The sequence below is a fragment of the Magallana gigas genome, chromosome 3, assembly GCF_963853765.1.
Source record: "Magallana gigas chromosome 3, xbMagGiga1.1, whole genome shotgun sequence".
Taxonomy (NCBI): Eukaryota; Metazoa; Mollusca; class Bivalvia; order Ostreida; family Ostreidae; genus Magallana; species Magallana gigas.
In genome coordinates this window covers 15,442,734-15,457,648 of record NC_088855.1, presented here as the reverse complement: position 1 = coordinate 15,457,648, position 14,915 = coordinate 15,442,734, and the positions used below count along the sequence as shown (strand labels likewise).

At 35.3% G+C, this 14,915-nt stretch overlaps 1 protein-coding gene across 4 annotated transcripts in view; it reads right to left on the bottom strand.

Annotated features, from left to right (window-relative positions):
* LOC105338898 (calmodulin-binding transcription activator 2) overlaps positions 1 to 14,915 on the bottom strand; it is a 31,676-nt gene that overhangs the window by 11,557 nt on the left and 5,204 nt on the right. Inside the window, exons 1-11 of one of the 4 annotated variants that reach the window (XM_034482914.2) lie at positions 11,595 to 12,302; positions 11,371 to 11,460; positions 10,086 to 10,177; positions 5,568 to 5,771; positions 4,271 to 4,342; positions 3,424 to 3,565; positions 2,867 to 2,904; positions 1,330 to 2,418; positions 934 to 1,060; positions 709 to 840; positions 431 to 531 (exon numbers count right to left, since the gene is read on the bottom strand). In XM_034482914.2, coding sequence (XP_034338805.2) covers positions 431 to 531; positions 709 to 840; positions 934 to 1,060; positions 1,330 to 2,418; positions 2,867 to 2,904; positions 3,424 to 3,565; positions 4,271 to 4,342; positions 5,568 to 5,771; positions 10,086 to 10,177; positions 11,371 to 11,460; positions 11,595 to 11,643 — 2,136 coding nt within the window. In that variant the 5' untranslated portion in view covers positions 11,644 to 12,302. Of the gene's footprint in view, positions 1 to 430; positions 532 to 708; positions 841 to 933; positions 1,061 to 1,329; positions 2,419 to 2,866; positions 2,905 to 3,423; positions 3,566 to 4,270; positions 4,343 to 5,567; positions 5,772 to 10,085; positions 10,178 to 11,370; positions 11,461 to 11,594; positions 12,303 to 14,915 lie in introns of those variants that run through there. The other 3 variants (XM_034482912.2, XM_034482916.2, XM_034482915.2) reach the window with 3 other exon arrangements.

Here is a 14,915-nt window from a genome sequence, read left to right as displayed (position 1 = left end):
TTATGATTGAGAAATGTGATTGATTTGATTTGAACATATTTTATTATGCAAATATACATTTACATAAATGGATTAGGCAGCAGGCAATGCCTATGTAAGCCTTCTCCATAAAGAAGAAATGTGATTACATGTATAATCAGTAGGGTTAGTACATGTACACTGTTGAATCATAAACATTTGTAGGACTCAATTTTTGTGGATTTCTTGGTGACTCCTAATCACAAAATGACATCCCCAATAAATTATTAAATACAATGTATAGTCTGTTAATTATACATTGTGGCAAATCTGGAAATAATGCCCCCCCCCCCCCCCCCCCAATTCTTTAAAAAATGAGCACTCACAAAAGTTGGCCTCCAACAAATTTCAATGATTCAACAGTAACAAGATTGCTGTTATAAGGAATGGATAGGTAGATCTGGGTTCTTACCTGCTGAAGGGAAGGAACAGGCCCATCCCTGTACAGTGACTGGGTCAGACGGTTCTCTAGTTGTACAAGACGCTCCACCAGCAGAGATTTCAGCTCCTTTCCTGAGGGTGAGACAAATTTGCTTAGATAGATATTATTTCAAAGATGGACAAATGAAAGTATTGTATCACTTTGTAATTGTATTGTTTTGCTGTAAGGCAAGTCATTTTTAAAGTAGTGAGGTAGTCACAGAAGATGGTACTGAGTAGTTCACTTGATTGGGAGCTAGCATTTCTTACCATTCACTGAAAACCAAGAAAACCTGGAACTGGGTTTATTTTCCGGATTTTCTTTGTATAGGAATGGAACAGGTCTGGAAAGATTCTTCCCATCACAGCTTACATACACAGGCACACAACCTTTGTCATGAGCTGTGAAAACAATAACACCATCGTCAAAAATAACTATAATATGTAGATCTTAAGCTTTCTGCTTAAATTCAAGCATGACTACATGTAACTGACCTGGAGTGTAACACCTGAGTACACCTGGCTGTAATAATGTGGTCTGGACAGGTTCACCATCTATTACACATGTATAGGTAGAGGAAACTTTTGTCCATGGACCTATCAGAAGTAATTTACTGCCTCCCTGAAACATAACAGATGTAGATGTTAAAAAATAGACACTATATCTGCCTACCCACATAATATACCTTTAAATGATATTTTATCTGGTATGTTACCAAGCAAGAAGTTTCTGTCTTAGTGTGATTCAAAATTTAGAATGAAGTTGAAAATTTTGAGTCTATCATTAGATTCTCAAATCTTTCATTTTGAGTTTATGATAACAGATTTTCTGATCATTTATTGTCAGTGCACAACAAAAACTCAATACACCCGGAACAGTTCCAGCTTTACCTCTGTGTAGCTAGATTCTGGGGAGTAATCCACAATGTCCACCAGACCGCGACCACTGGACTTCCGAGAGCCTGTTTTATGGTCCACCGACAGTTGTCTTGATTTCTCCCTGCATTGCTGACAGCTCGACGTGGCTTTCTCCGAGGACTTGAAGTCAGTGAAGTCATCTAGAGCAGAACTGATTTTGTTGTCACTCTCAGTCACAGGAATGGATCCAGCCATGTCCTGAGATGACCTATCGTCTGGAGTCTCCAGAAAGTTACACAACTTCTCAATGTCATGAAGTTCGAGGTCAAGATTGTCAAAGTCTGAGGACCCAAAACTGGCACTCATTGGGTCCTGTTCTAGTTCACTTGGAAATCCTTTAGACTTTACCTTGTTTTCTTCAGTGTGGGACCTAATCACATGTTGAACGTCTTCAACAGTTACTGATTTAAGATACGGCACAAGGTTGACATCAGGTTTAATAATGTTTGTGCTACCTATTAACGAGGAACAAGTGTCTGTAGAAAATTGCATTGGTGTAAAGTCTTGTTTACATGAGTTTAACAAGGATTGCTCAACTGAGCTGACTAGTTTACTATTAGAATCACATATGTCTGACATGGAACATGCATTGTGTAAGTTCTGAACACTTTGATAGTCTAAGTGGCTGCCCTCGGTCTGAGATGCAGCCCCAGAGGCAGAGGGGCAGGTTACCAGGGCACCACTATCTGCCCCTGTGAGCTGTAGACCCCCACCCTCTGGCACCACCAGACCTTGGGAGGAATGTCCATTCTCTGAGCCCCCATGTCCGTTCACAAGCAGATAACTGCTTCCTGGTACGTTCAACTTCCCACCCACATTCAACAGATATGGAATATGAGCTATGTCTGGTTTGTGATGGACGACATGAGAGCTCCCCTCGCTGCCGTTTCCCGCGTGTTTCTTGTGGTAGTGCGATAGGTGGAGACTGTTTTTGACATGAGGGGGCGTGTCACGTGATATCTTGTTACTCGATGCCATGGTCGGTTTGTCCTTGACGAACTTGTTGGCATTTTCGTGATATTCAATCAAATGTTTGACCAGAGCCTCCACAGTCTCATCAATCTACAAAAAAATAAAAAGTATTGATTCCAATTAAGAACTGCTCATCTGCATGATGTAAGAGTTTCCATCACAGGGGAAATATTCATAATTGGGAAGAACTAAAATAGATTCGATCATAATGGAAGCTGAAGGACCATTGTATTGAGAATAATTGTTGACAATTTCGCAATTACATCAATATTTCCGTTTGTTTAAAAATCTTAAACAAAGAAATGGAATAATTGCTGATTGTAAAAGAGTCAGATTAAACTTATACAAATATTGAGCTATCCTCATTAATTGGTGGAATCTTTGTGTACATTACGATGATTGTCTGATTAAATTGATTGTGTCGTTTCATTACTTTTATGTAAATAAACCTTGAGATAATGTCCATTTATCATATCTTTGTCAATATAGAGACATTTTCTGTGAAATGTTCAAATTATTCTGGGGCTGTAAATCTCACCATCTGTTCAGACTCCTCTCCTGGCTGACCAGTTGAAACTGGAAAGAAAAGATATATCTAATTTACATGTATATGTGAATGGTATGGTTATAGTAAACACATGAATAAACATTCATTTCACAGACATATTTTCTGAGTCTACGTAATTTACAGTTTTACAATACATCATTCTGAGATTAGTGGTTCTTTGATCAATACATGTATTTTGTAAAATTATCACATTTCTCATTTAATTCATCAATCGTACCTGTTATGTTTCTCATTCAATGTCCATATTCACCTGTTGTAAAAATACTCTCTCTCTCTCTCTCTCTCTCTCTCTCTCTCTCTCTCTCTCTCTCTCTCTCTCTCTCTCTCTCTCTCTCTCTCTCTCTCTCTCTCGTTCCACCTGCTATCAAATTTGTTGAGTATGAGTAAGAGTACTATACATGTGCCAAAATTTAAAGATGCTTATTTTTTGTCTTTGAAGTTATTACATAAAGATTAAGTAGTAGAAAAAAGCTTTTTAGCAGTACATGTAGTTAATTACACCACACATGGCCTTGAGTGACACTCACACATTGGCCTCAGTTGGTCGACGAGCTCCTCCTTGGTCCATTCTTTCTTCTCTAGAGTGTAGGGAGGGACTACAGGGATCTTGACCTTTGTGTTGTCTTGGTACGGGATGTTCAAGTAATGAACCAATACAATGTCTGGGTTCTGTACAAAACAATTCAACAATCAAGTACACATATTTATGTTCTTTGTACAGAAAAAGAGCACACCACACCAATGCATTTCACATCACTTCACGAAACAATTATTAACAAATGATGAAACATTTGAAATATATCTGTCTTTTGCTTTAAGTTTGAACTTTTGACACTAAAATAACATGTTTTCAATGACTTTGACCTTAGGTAAAAGACCTTGACAAGAATTATATCTCACTGGGATAAAGCAAACCATGTGTAATTCACTATTAAAAACTGAAGAAATTGATTACTCTTGAATTAAACAATGAACAAAAACATTCCCAAAAGCTTTTTGTTTGAAAGGACTGTTTAAGACATAAATATAAAAAAAATGCCAGCAGAAGTGCATGATAAATACAAACATAATTTGTTAAATTGTAAGTAACAAATTGAAGTTTTATCGAATGAACTTGCTTGAGAGATAAAACATGGCTCATTTCTGGAGATTTAGTGGGAGAGGCTTCAACTCATGGCCTTAAAAAACACAAATGAGATTCCACCTGGCTGCCCAGATAAACCAAGCATCTGATGACAGCCTAACTGCACACTGTGTATATACAGTGCAGTATGTTCTCAGCGCAGAGCAATGACGAGACATTATTGGTGTTTTTGTATATGCACATTGCACTCACTGGTGTTGCAATTAAGGGGAGGTAAATCTTGCACTCACCTGAAGTAGCCAGTAGCAGCGCCGGTGGAATGTTGGAAGTATATCAGAGTGGACATAAGAGCCGTAGATACACTGAAAGGAAAGAGCACTGTCTGAAGCATGACTCAGGATCAGGGTTAATCTAGCAGTTAATCTCTGTACTGATGTATGTGTCTAAACTACAGGTACTTATTAATTAATAAAAACCAAGAGGTCAAAGGGCCACTCTACTCATTCTTTTCAGCAAAGCATTTATTATATCATATCAAATACAATGCAAATGAATTCCATGAAAACATTATAATCATTTATCTCATAAACACCCTGGTCATGTTTCCTCATACACATACAAAAGAAGTCTTGGACATCCTCATTAAAATGGTCAAGCTTGATTTTATATTAATCAAGTATCTTTTACATTAATCAAGTATCTAGGTAATCTTAGTATCCTCTTCCAATCCCAGGAGTCATATATTATATAAATTCAAAAAATTTTTACAACAAGCTAATGCTTTTTATCAGTTTTTTCATCTTTCTGACCTTCAGGAATTACATAATTGTTGGTGATATAACACAAGAAAAACCTCCAATCATACATCGTTCTTATCAAATTTTTTTTTAAATTGCGCATTTCAGTAAATAAGGCTATGGTACATGTACCTGTATCAATGGGGGAAAAAATCCCTTCCTAAAACCTAACTACAAATTTATTCAGTAGAAATCCCTAGTTCTCAAGCCATAAAATTACAACATTTAAATTCTTATTAAGTCTCGTCCTTGAAAATTTTATTAACAATACAATCAGAAAACAGATCAGTGTGCTTCTAACACCCATAAAATGCAGATGTAACATCAGTGGGGTCTATAATGCTAACAGTGCAACACAAAAATCTAGTTATCTGGACTTAAACAAATTCAGAAATAGGACCTGTACCTGAGCTTATAACAACATGGCTAAAAAAACTGAGTCTTCAGCTGAAAGCAATACCATTCAATAGCATATGACAACAATGCAACATGATAATTTAGTCATTATTATTGAGCAACACAATTCAGAAATCTAGTCTCAGGCCCTCAACAACTAATAACAACTTATAACATCTAGTGCCTGGACTTATAATAGATACTCAAATAAGAAAAATCTTTGGATGTCTTACAATAAAGCATATTAAATATCTAGCTCTAGGGCTTTTCAAATTATTATAGCTCAGAAACATATGAAATATGAGTCCTTTTGTCTTAGGGCTGCTTTCTAACATGAAAGACCAACACGCAAGAAGACTCCTTTGCATCTCCATAGAAACCTGACAACACTGACCTCCAGTCCCTGGACTTTGAGCTTCATGTGGTCCTCTCTAATGTTTTTGCCGTCCTTTCTCTTCTTCCAGCAGTAGCCATCCTTGCGGTAGCGGACCCGGTTCCTGCTGTATAGGAGCATTGACCCGCTGGGCGGTCGAATCTTCATCTCCATCTTCAGCCATTCTTTGTGTCTGGAGAAGGCGATTAATATGGAGGCTATTTCCTGGATAGAGAAATAAAACAACAACTGAAACTGTTCTTGTTTAGAAGTAAATTCATTGGCCAAAAAAAAATAGAAGTAATTCCTGTAAAATACAGTAGACTCGAGTCAATATCCGGATTAAAGACCCCTCTTGATTTTAAAATCTCACTATCATTTTTATTTTTTGACAGTTGTGAACTATATGAAATTATAACAAAGGTTTAGTACTTGGTGTTTTAAATTCTTAAGATTTAATATGTTACAGTAGAATTGTGGAATTAAGTTCTAGCATTCAATAAGGAATCTGCAGATGATATGACATGTATACTTGTACTTGGGGATCCTTCATTCCTCAAGGATAAGTGAAATCTGTACAATAAATTTCCTTCAGGAAGATAGCATAATGATTAAATATCTTTAACCGAGACTAGATTATTTTTTTAAAAGTATACCATCATGCATCAGCTGAATTCAATTAAATACACCGAGATTAGCAGACACCTCCCAGAGATAACAACACCGCTGCTGATTAGAACAAACTCATCCTCATCACTGAACAAATTGCTTTTTCTGTAAAAATGTTGTTTCTTGGAGTGATTAGTATATGCAATGTATCTATTTTCTATCAAAAATGTGCAGAAAGTCTATCGGAATTGTCCAAATAAATATTGGTTTTGGACATTCAATCTTACTGTCTCGCAGCAATATCTCGCAATCCCCCGCTAAGACAGAGGAGGAGCAAGACCAAATTACTGTAGTAAGTCTGTGGTGAGATGCTGGGGATAAAACATAAAAGGCAAAATTGATTTCCTCATGACTAAATAGAAGAGTAAAGTGTGTGAATAATGATACACTTGCCATTTAGATCCTCATTATAAATCAATTTGGTCTACATATGGAGGCCTATCTCTTATTCAAATCCCTATTTTTGCTGGAAACTATTTTTTACATAACAAGAGTATATGCATATGGTGCATTTGGATAGCGCCACTCTCCAAACCATCTAAAAATATTCATACATTAGACTTGGAAACTTGGAAGACTTGCTCTGTTCGCATTGAACAATTTTCAATTAAGCCATCCTAAAAAAATAATGTATTTTTAAAAATAAAAAAAAAAGTTTTCAAACATCAAATAATAAAAGATAAGACGGTAAAGAGAAGGCTACCAAGTAAAAGAAACTTTTCTTATCACCAAAATATGAAAAATTATTTTAGAATCCATATTTAAAAAAAAAAAAAAGAAAAAAAATATGTATATTTTCATTACCCACAAGAGAATATTTGATAAAATTATGAAGACTTTACTCCAGTAATAATAAAATTGATTCTCTATGAAATTAAATCTTAATGAAACTTAATCAGTAGCAATACTGTAGATTCCTTATTTTACGAAAGTACTTAATTCTGCAATTCAACCGTTTTTCACCAAACATCAGAACATAAATTTCGCGTTATGTGCTTCTCGCAATTTTACTTAAATATTAATTCCTCATGTTTGATTAGGAATTTACAGTAATACAAGTGGAAATGAAGACACATACATTATCTTTTTAAAATCAGATATATTCGCACATTTTTTCTCATAAACTTTTAAGCTTTTCAAATCTTTTTCCTTCATTCTAACAAAAACTTTCACAGCTTTCAAAAATAATTTGAATAGAATTCTGAAATTTTCATATGCAAATTGGAATGCAACACACCAGTTTTATCATTTTCACAAAGTTTAGATCTTAAAATTGTAAATTGAGAAATTTACATATCTTTAGCATTTATATTGAATTCTAATATATTTTTTTTCTATTTTTCTAGACTTAGTCACCATCTTCAATCTTATAAACTGTTGGAAGCAAAGAATATAGAATTACTGGTGTATACAATATGTGTACAAAAACCCAAAACAAACAGAATCAAAACATTGTGGGAAACTTCCTGAAGACTAAACAATCATGTCTGGAGATAATCTTCTGAATTGCCCGAGAGCTCTTGGATGTTGAGTAGACATTTAATAAATCTGTCCATTCATGTCACGAAGCATAAAGAGAGAGCTAATTCCTGCCATGCCCTGAAATTAAAGGTGATGCAAATGATTTCCGACACTAAGCACCTCTTCAATTTGATCTACAAATTGCTGCGGGTGAGCAAGGTTACAAAGAGGCTGACTGCTGCACTGTGTCTGGCTCTGGTGGATGATCACCATTCCAGACTCTGGCGCGCGTCACATTGGCAACACATTTCCTGCAGGATACAAGGACAGGAAGCCCCCTGTTCCGATTAGATCTCACCTCCGAGTCTTCGGCCTGGTACACGGAGTCTTGTCATGTTCAGAATTACGTATTCTGACTCAAGTAGCACACAACGTCAGCAGAGGGCAGCTTTCAGTCATGAGGTTAGCGCAAACATTAATTTTTTTGCTGACAACACTATTGTTGCCTTACAACATTGTTACCATTCTTCCCCTATTTTACCTACATTTCATTCCCAAATGAAGAGATACAATAATGAATCAAAATAAAATCATACTCAACTTATTCATACATCGCACAAATTAAATGTAAAGAACTTAATTACCTCAATCATAAATAATGTGTGTTTGGGAAGGGGTGTGGGATGAAGTAATCCTGAAACTACAGAACTGAGCTAATATAAATGTAATCTATTCTAAAATACATGTATAATGAGGAGCTGGCTGTAATGTAATCACTACAATTAAAGTGTAGCATTTCAAGTAACAATTATCATTACTGAGTTAATGTTTCATTTCAGGAATATCATATTTTTAGTACATGAAAATCTAAAGAATGAGTTGATTGATTCCCCATTGAGTTAAATATAAGACCATTGCTATCATTAAAACCAGGAAATGCTGTAGGTTTTAAATATGTTACCAATGCCTCAGTAATAGTCCTGCATTATTTAGTACAAGGAAACACTAGGCAAATTTTGTTACAGAATTTTAACAACTCTTATGTCAAGATGGCCAGTAATACATATACCATACATAGAAATCTCATAAAAAACAACGAAAATCAGCAATTTGGCACACAGCCCGATATCATTGGTCACACAGGCACACCATATTTTCTGAAAAGCTTCCTTTGAAGATGGGGCTTTGGGGAGATAGTCTGCACGAAGATAACCAAGAAATATATTGCTATCCTAATCCAGACATTATACGCATTTCCCACAAATAAAAACCACCTCTGGTTATGGGTCTCTCCTTATGTGTTTACATTACAACTCGGTTAAAGAGGGTGGTATATATGTTTTATGGTCCTCAAACTGAATTGAAATTTACTTTTATCTTTTAAATGCCCCAGTCTCTCCGACAATATCTTTGACGACTGAACATATCTTGTACAGCGTACATGTGACTCATAATGATATCAAACTTGCTTGTTCAGTTAAAAAATGAACATAAAATTTATAAAATGATATAGAAAAGTATCTAGTAGTACATGGTTTCTCAAAAAACTTTCATTTTTCCAAATTAATTTAATTTTTTTTTTTAAACCCTATCTTCTGTCCATCTATAAGAATGTTTGATAACGTTGTTCAAACTCTCCAAACAACAAGAAACCATGGCTATAAGTTCTCAATATAGTAACAATCAGAGAAAAAGACAATTAAATTGTACCCGACATCAAAGTCAGATAATTTTTCTATATCAAAATAAATGTATGTGGAACAATTATGCAAGAAAACAAAATTAGATTAAATTCCTTCCTGTGTATTCCCAAATGGGTTGATAAACACGGAACCGCTGTGGGAGCATGTTGAAGAACAAAAAAATCTGGTTGAACTATAAATGACCAACCCCATACTAAGGTTTTACTGTGTATTGCTCTTCTGATATGTGACTTCGCTTCAGTAACTGGCACTTAAAACAAGTTCTGACTGCATTAGATGACAACACAAGTTCAATTGAAATTGACACTTGATTCAGGATTGACTGTAAATTACAGTTTAACTCAGCAAAAAGTTTGACTGTCATGCATTGTAATTGACTCTTAAATCTAACACATTTTGACTGTTTATGGACCTGAACTAGGCCTGATTGCAAATGCAATTCATTCAAGGTCTAGCAAAAGGTCTAATAAATAACACTTTAACAGAGGTTTGACTGTAATGATAAACAAAGGTTTGACCGTTATGGCACCAAAATCAAATTTGACTACCAATGCAATTTAACCCAGGTTTGACTGAAATTAACATCCGAGACAGATTTAAGATAGAAAAGTCAGTGCATTCAGTTATTTGTCTTTTAGATTAGATTCAGACAGCAAGTTTCACAGGTCTGGCTTGAAGTGACAATTTCATAAGCTCCTTTGCTTACCTCATTGCTGTTCCATCGATGCCTGTACTGTGGAAAGTCCCGGGCAGCTTGGATATCTTCTAGCTGCTTAGGGAGTATCAAATCATTGTTTCCTGGAATAATATCACAGGTTTAGAGTAAAATACCATTTTGAAAGGTGTAAAAATTGTTGGCTTCATCAATTTTCATTACAGTACCGTATGTCTCTGTCATGCACATCAGTCTACTGTATTTTCTCATGTTGACAAACGATGTTTTTTGTTTTGGGGATATTCAGCAATTTTTTTATATAACTGATAAGGTATTGACAGCCTTGCTGACACTTCAAATAAAAGGAGTGTACCTATTAAGGTTATATAAAATCTCCTTTGTTTTCTGAATGCAACCTAAATCGGTCATGACAGTAACTTAGTCAAATGAGAAAATGTTTCAATTACAGTAGAACATGTTCCAACCTCTTCTGCATGAAGCCTCAGTGGATAAAAAGTAAGTAATAATAGCTCTTCCAGTCGGTAACCAAAATAAAATGCATTGGTTAATAAAACCCTTAAAATCAGGTCCCATTTTACAGAAGGTGTGGTCAGAATAAGATTCCCTCATTACTGATGCACCCAGCTCAGAATAGGTTGAAAATTAGAGTCCTTCATTAACACTGGTGTTGTCTTTACAATAGTTATTAGAAATTCAAATAAAATCAATTAAGAGGCAAAATTTAAATGAGGACAATGAACGTGGAAAAAAAAATTAAGATAGGTACTTAAAATTTGGTAAATCTAGGGATTGATTCCCTATGTACAATTATTTTATGTAGGTAAATCTTCCTGGTTCAAATCAACAAAATCTTGTCATGCAGTGATCAAAATGTCTTAATATACCTGAGGAGGCCTTGCCATCATAACATACCAGTATACGGTTACTCTAGGAGGCTTTGTCGTTGTAACATATATATTCTTGAAGGCCTTGCTATTGTAACATAAATTTACTGGGAGGCCGTGTAATTGTAACATATCATAAAACTACCCGAAGAGGCCTATGTATTTGTTATATACTGCTTCATCAAAGAAGGTCCTTTTATTGTTTTATGAATCTTCATTCTAAATTTTGTTATTGCTATATTACGTGGACCTGCATTTGTATTATACATCTATCTGAGGGGGCCTTGCTATTGTACTACATGTATATATTGTACTTTACACCAACTTGGAGGTACCTTGCGATTGTACTACTGTACTGTATTGGACTATACACCTACCTGAGGGGGCCTTGCTTTTATACTATACTGTACTATATTGTACAAGACACCTACCTGAGGGGGCCCTGCTATTGTCCTGGTGACTGGAGGAGGAGGCAGGCTCTCCCATTTTCACCAGCTGTCCAAACTGTTTTACTCCATCCTCTGTCCAAATATGAAATTAAAATAAAATACACCAGTTACATGTACGGTAGATTCATTTTCAATTACATCCAGACCACAAACATTTGACACACAAGTGAACAACGTGACAAATTCTACCCATGGGTACGTCATACCTAGAAAAAGTTTTTTCATGCTAAGTGACTGCTGAAACTGGCAAAGCATCGGAATCTGACTTTCCTTCGTTAATAAGCCAGCAATTTACTGACCAACTCGGTGGGATCAATAGCACTCTCAGCTCAAACTTCTGCCTTCACATGCAATCATTCTCTACTTCCATATTCCATTAAGGAATTATATCTTTGGAAGAACACCAATTCTAGACTTCCTAGAAATTTGAACTTTCACCCCTTTCTGTTCTCTTGATATTAAAACCCCATATTGGTATGATTTTTGACACTTTGCATTAAGCTCTAACTGGGACCAACACTGGGATGTAATCACTTGTTTTCAATGATTAAACAAATAAATGGGATTATTTTCTCAGCAAATTGCTCAACATTTGTTTAATATGGGTGATATTTATTTAATCCAAGTGCATCGTATGGGAGCTTTGCTAACATCTGATCTCATTCCAAGACACCTGCAAAAATTGAACGCAGTCCCGTAAAACACACCACACACAGATTTAATGAGTTCAATAATGTTTGAACTACGGAACATCATTTCAAACATTTGTTTTCAATCTTTAAAATCTATATCCATTCTTTTTTCTTTGCACCAGAAAAAAAGGCACACATATACTGTTAACTCAATAAAACACCAGGCGCTGGACAAAAAAATATTGATTTCAATTTGCTGGCTTTAATATCTCTTCTGTCCATCCCCACCACCAGATTAAATAAAGGAATGATTTGTTACCTCAATAAGGCTACATCACAGAACCTTATCTGAAGCACAACCCTTAGCAAAGATATGTGACCACGGTGCTACACAGAAAATGCATTCATTTACAGTTTAATCTTTTTATATTTGACCAAAATGATCAAAAAAGTTTATTTTAAACATCTTTGAAGGATAAGAAAATGTGCAAATAATACTTCAAATCAATAAAAAAAAAAAGAAAAGAGTTCAACTGGTATTTGGCCACGGCAGCTGAGAAACTCCAGTGTAAATCCCTCTGTCATCTGTCGGGTCTCCTTTATTTAGAAGCTACTCCTTAGGGGCTCAGTACCATCTATAATTGTAGAGATTGCCACAGAAGTGTCACTAGAGCTAAATATCATAACAATCAATATCAATATTTGGTGTCTACAGGGCTGTGAAAACCAAAGACCTCTCGGCATCCTAGCAAACTAATTCTCTGCTCAGCATGAAATCTTTTCATGGTTACATACCTAAATTTGAAAGCTTATATAAATTCCAAGTCATTGCATTCATATCTTGTTTTTTTTTTCACAACTGTATTAGGTTTTCTAATACAATTTCCTTTCAGGATATCAACATGCCAAATATATATATTTATTCTTTTCCTGTAGAAAACTATTCCACTTGTTTTAAATGAAGGATGGTTTATTTTTGTTTCATTTTTTTTCTCATAAAGTGGGGCAAAGTATATATAACCTTAATACAGTAAATGAAATTTCAAGGTTCTATAGTAATTCAAATGATGCCAATACGAAACTGAAAAAAAAAGAAGAGAAACCACCAAGGAGACAGGAGTATGGCTTAAAGAAAATCCTGCTAATTGTGGTCAGAGTAAATGAACTACACACCGCCAGTAAAACAAAATAACAACTGGTGTTTCTACATGTGTTAGCTGCTAATCAGGAACTCATTACTGGGCTCCATAACAAAGGGGTATCAGCTAATCACAATGTACAAACGCTACGACCCTGACTTCATACTCTACAAGACTACATCATTACTGCTACTGGTCATCTCAAGCTGTGTCAATCCATCAAAGCAAGTGATTAACTTTATGGGTTATCACTGAAAATCAAGTACAATTGTACAAAATACAAGCTCATCATGCACTGTATTGATAACTTCGTCTGAAAGATAATTACAAATCCCACTGGCTCAATTTTCGTTCCTCCCACCTCTTGGGGAATCCTCATTATGAAATGATAAAGATTAATTCAATTACAAGGCTATGATTGAGAATACTCCTGGAAAAAAATCAACCATCTCCATACTTAGATGAAATATGATGGGAGCCAAATTAAGTTCTTGGATATATCCAATTATTTTCATTCATCATGTAATATATCAAGTACCGGTACATTCTGTTCTCATGCAATATAAATGCATGATTGTTCTATTAATATAATGTAATAGATATTGTACATTTGTATTGTATAATAATGAACTACACATTGCTTAATAAACAAGACCTTAAGCTGACAGATTATTAAAAAAAATCACCCATAATGGCATTATGCATGCACACTGGATTTGAATGGGGTATGGAATGAACTTTCCTTGAGTCTCTGAGATTATCCTTTCCTTGAGTCTTTGAGATTATCCTTTTCTTGAGTCTCTGAGATTATCCTTTCCTTGAGTCTCTAAGATTATTCTTTCCTTGAGTCTCTGAGATTATCCTTTCCTTGAGTCTCTATGATTATCCTTTCCTTGAGTCTCTGAGATTAACCTTCCCTTGAGTCTCTGAGATTATCCTTTCCTTGAGTATCTGAGATTATCCTTTCCTTGAGTCTCTGAGATTATCCTTTCCTTGAGTCTCTGAGATTATCCTTTCCTTGAGTCACTGAGATTATCCTTTCCTTGAGTCTCTGAGATTATCCTTTTCTTGAGTCTCTGAGATTATCTTTTTCTTGAGTCTCTGAGATTATCCTTTCCTGGAGTCTCTGAGATTATCCTTTCCTTGAGTCTCTGAGATTATCCTTTCCTTGAGTCTCTGAGATTATCCTTTCCTTGAGTCTCTGAGATTAACCTTTCCTTGAGTCTCTGAGATTATCCTTTCCTTGAGTATCTGAGATTATCCTTTCCTGGAGTCTCTGAGATTATCCTTTCCTGGAGTCTCTGAGATTATCCTTTCCTTGAGTCACTGAGATTATCCTTTCCTTGAGTCTCTGAGATTATCCTTTTCTTGAGTCTCTGAGATTATCTTTTTCTTGAGTCACTGAGATTATCCTTTCCTTGAGTCTCTGAGATTATCCTTTTCTTGAGTCTCTGAGATTATCAACTATTCTGGACAAAGAATGTCTGTAGTGTGTGCAGCTCAAAAAATCTGGTTTTTTTTTATAATTTACTAAGCTAGTTTCAATTGATAAATGTTAATTAATATTGCTGAAAAACTAATTAATTGGCAAGCTGTATGAAGCATGTAAATGCATTTGAAGAAGTACTGTAATTGAGCTTGCAACCAAATGATACCAGCAATGCAAACAATTCATAAATTATGGAGAGTGAAGAAATTGTAAAAATGGTTTTTATCAGCAGTTTAATTGAACAGCTCTCTGTCTCTCGCCAGGTGC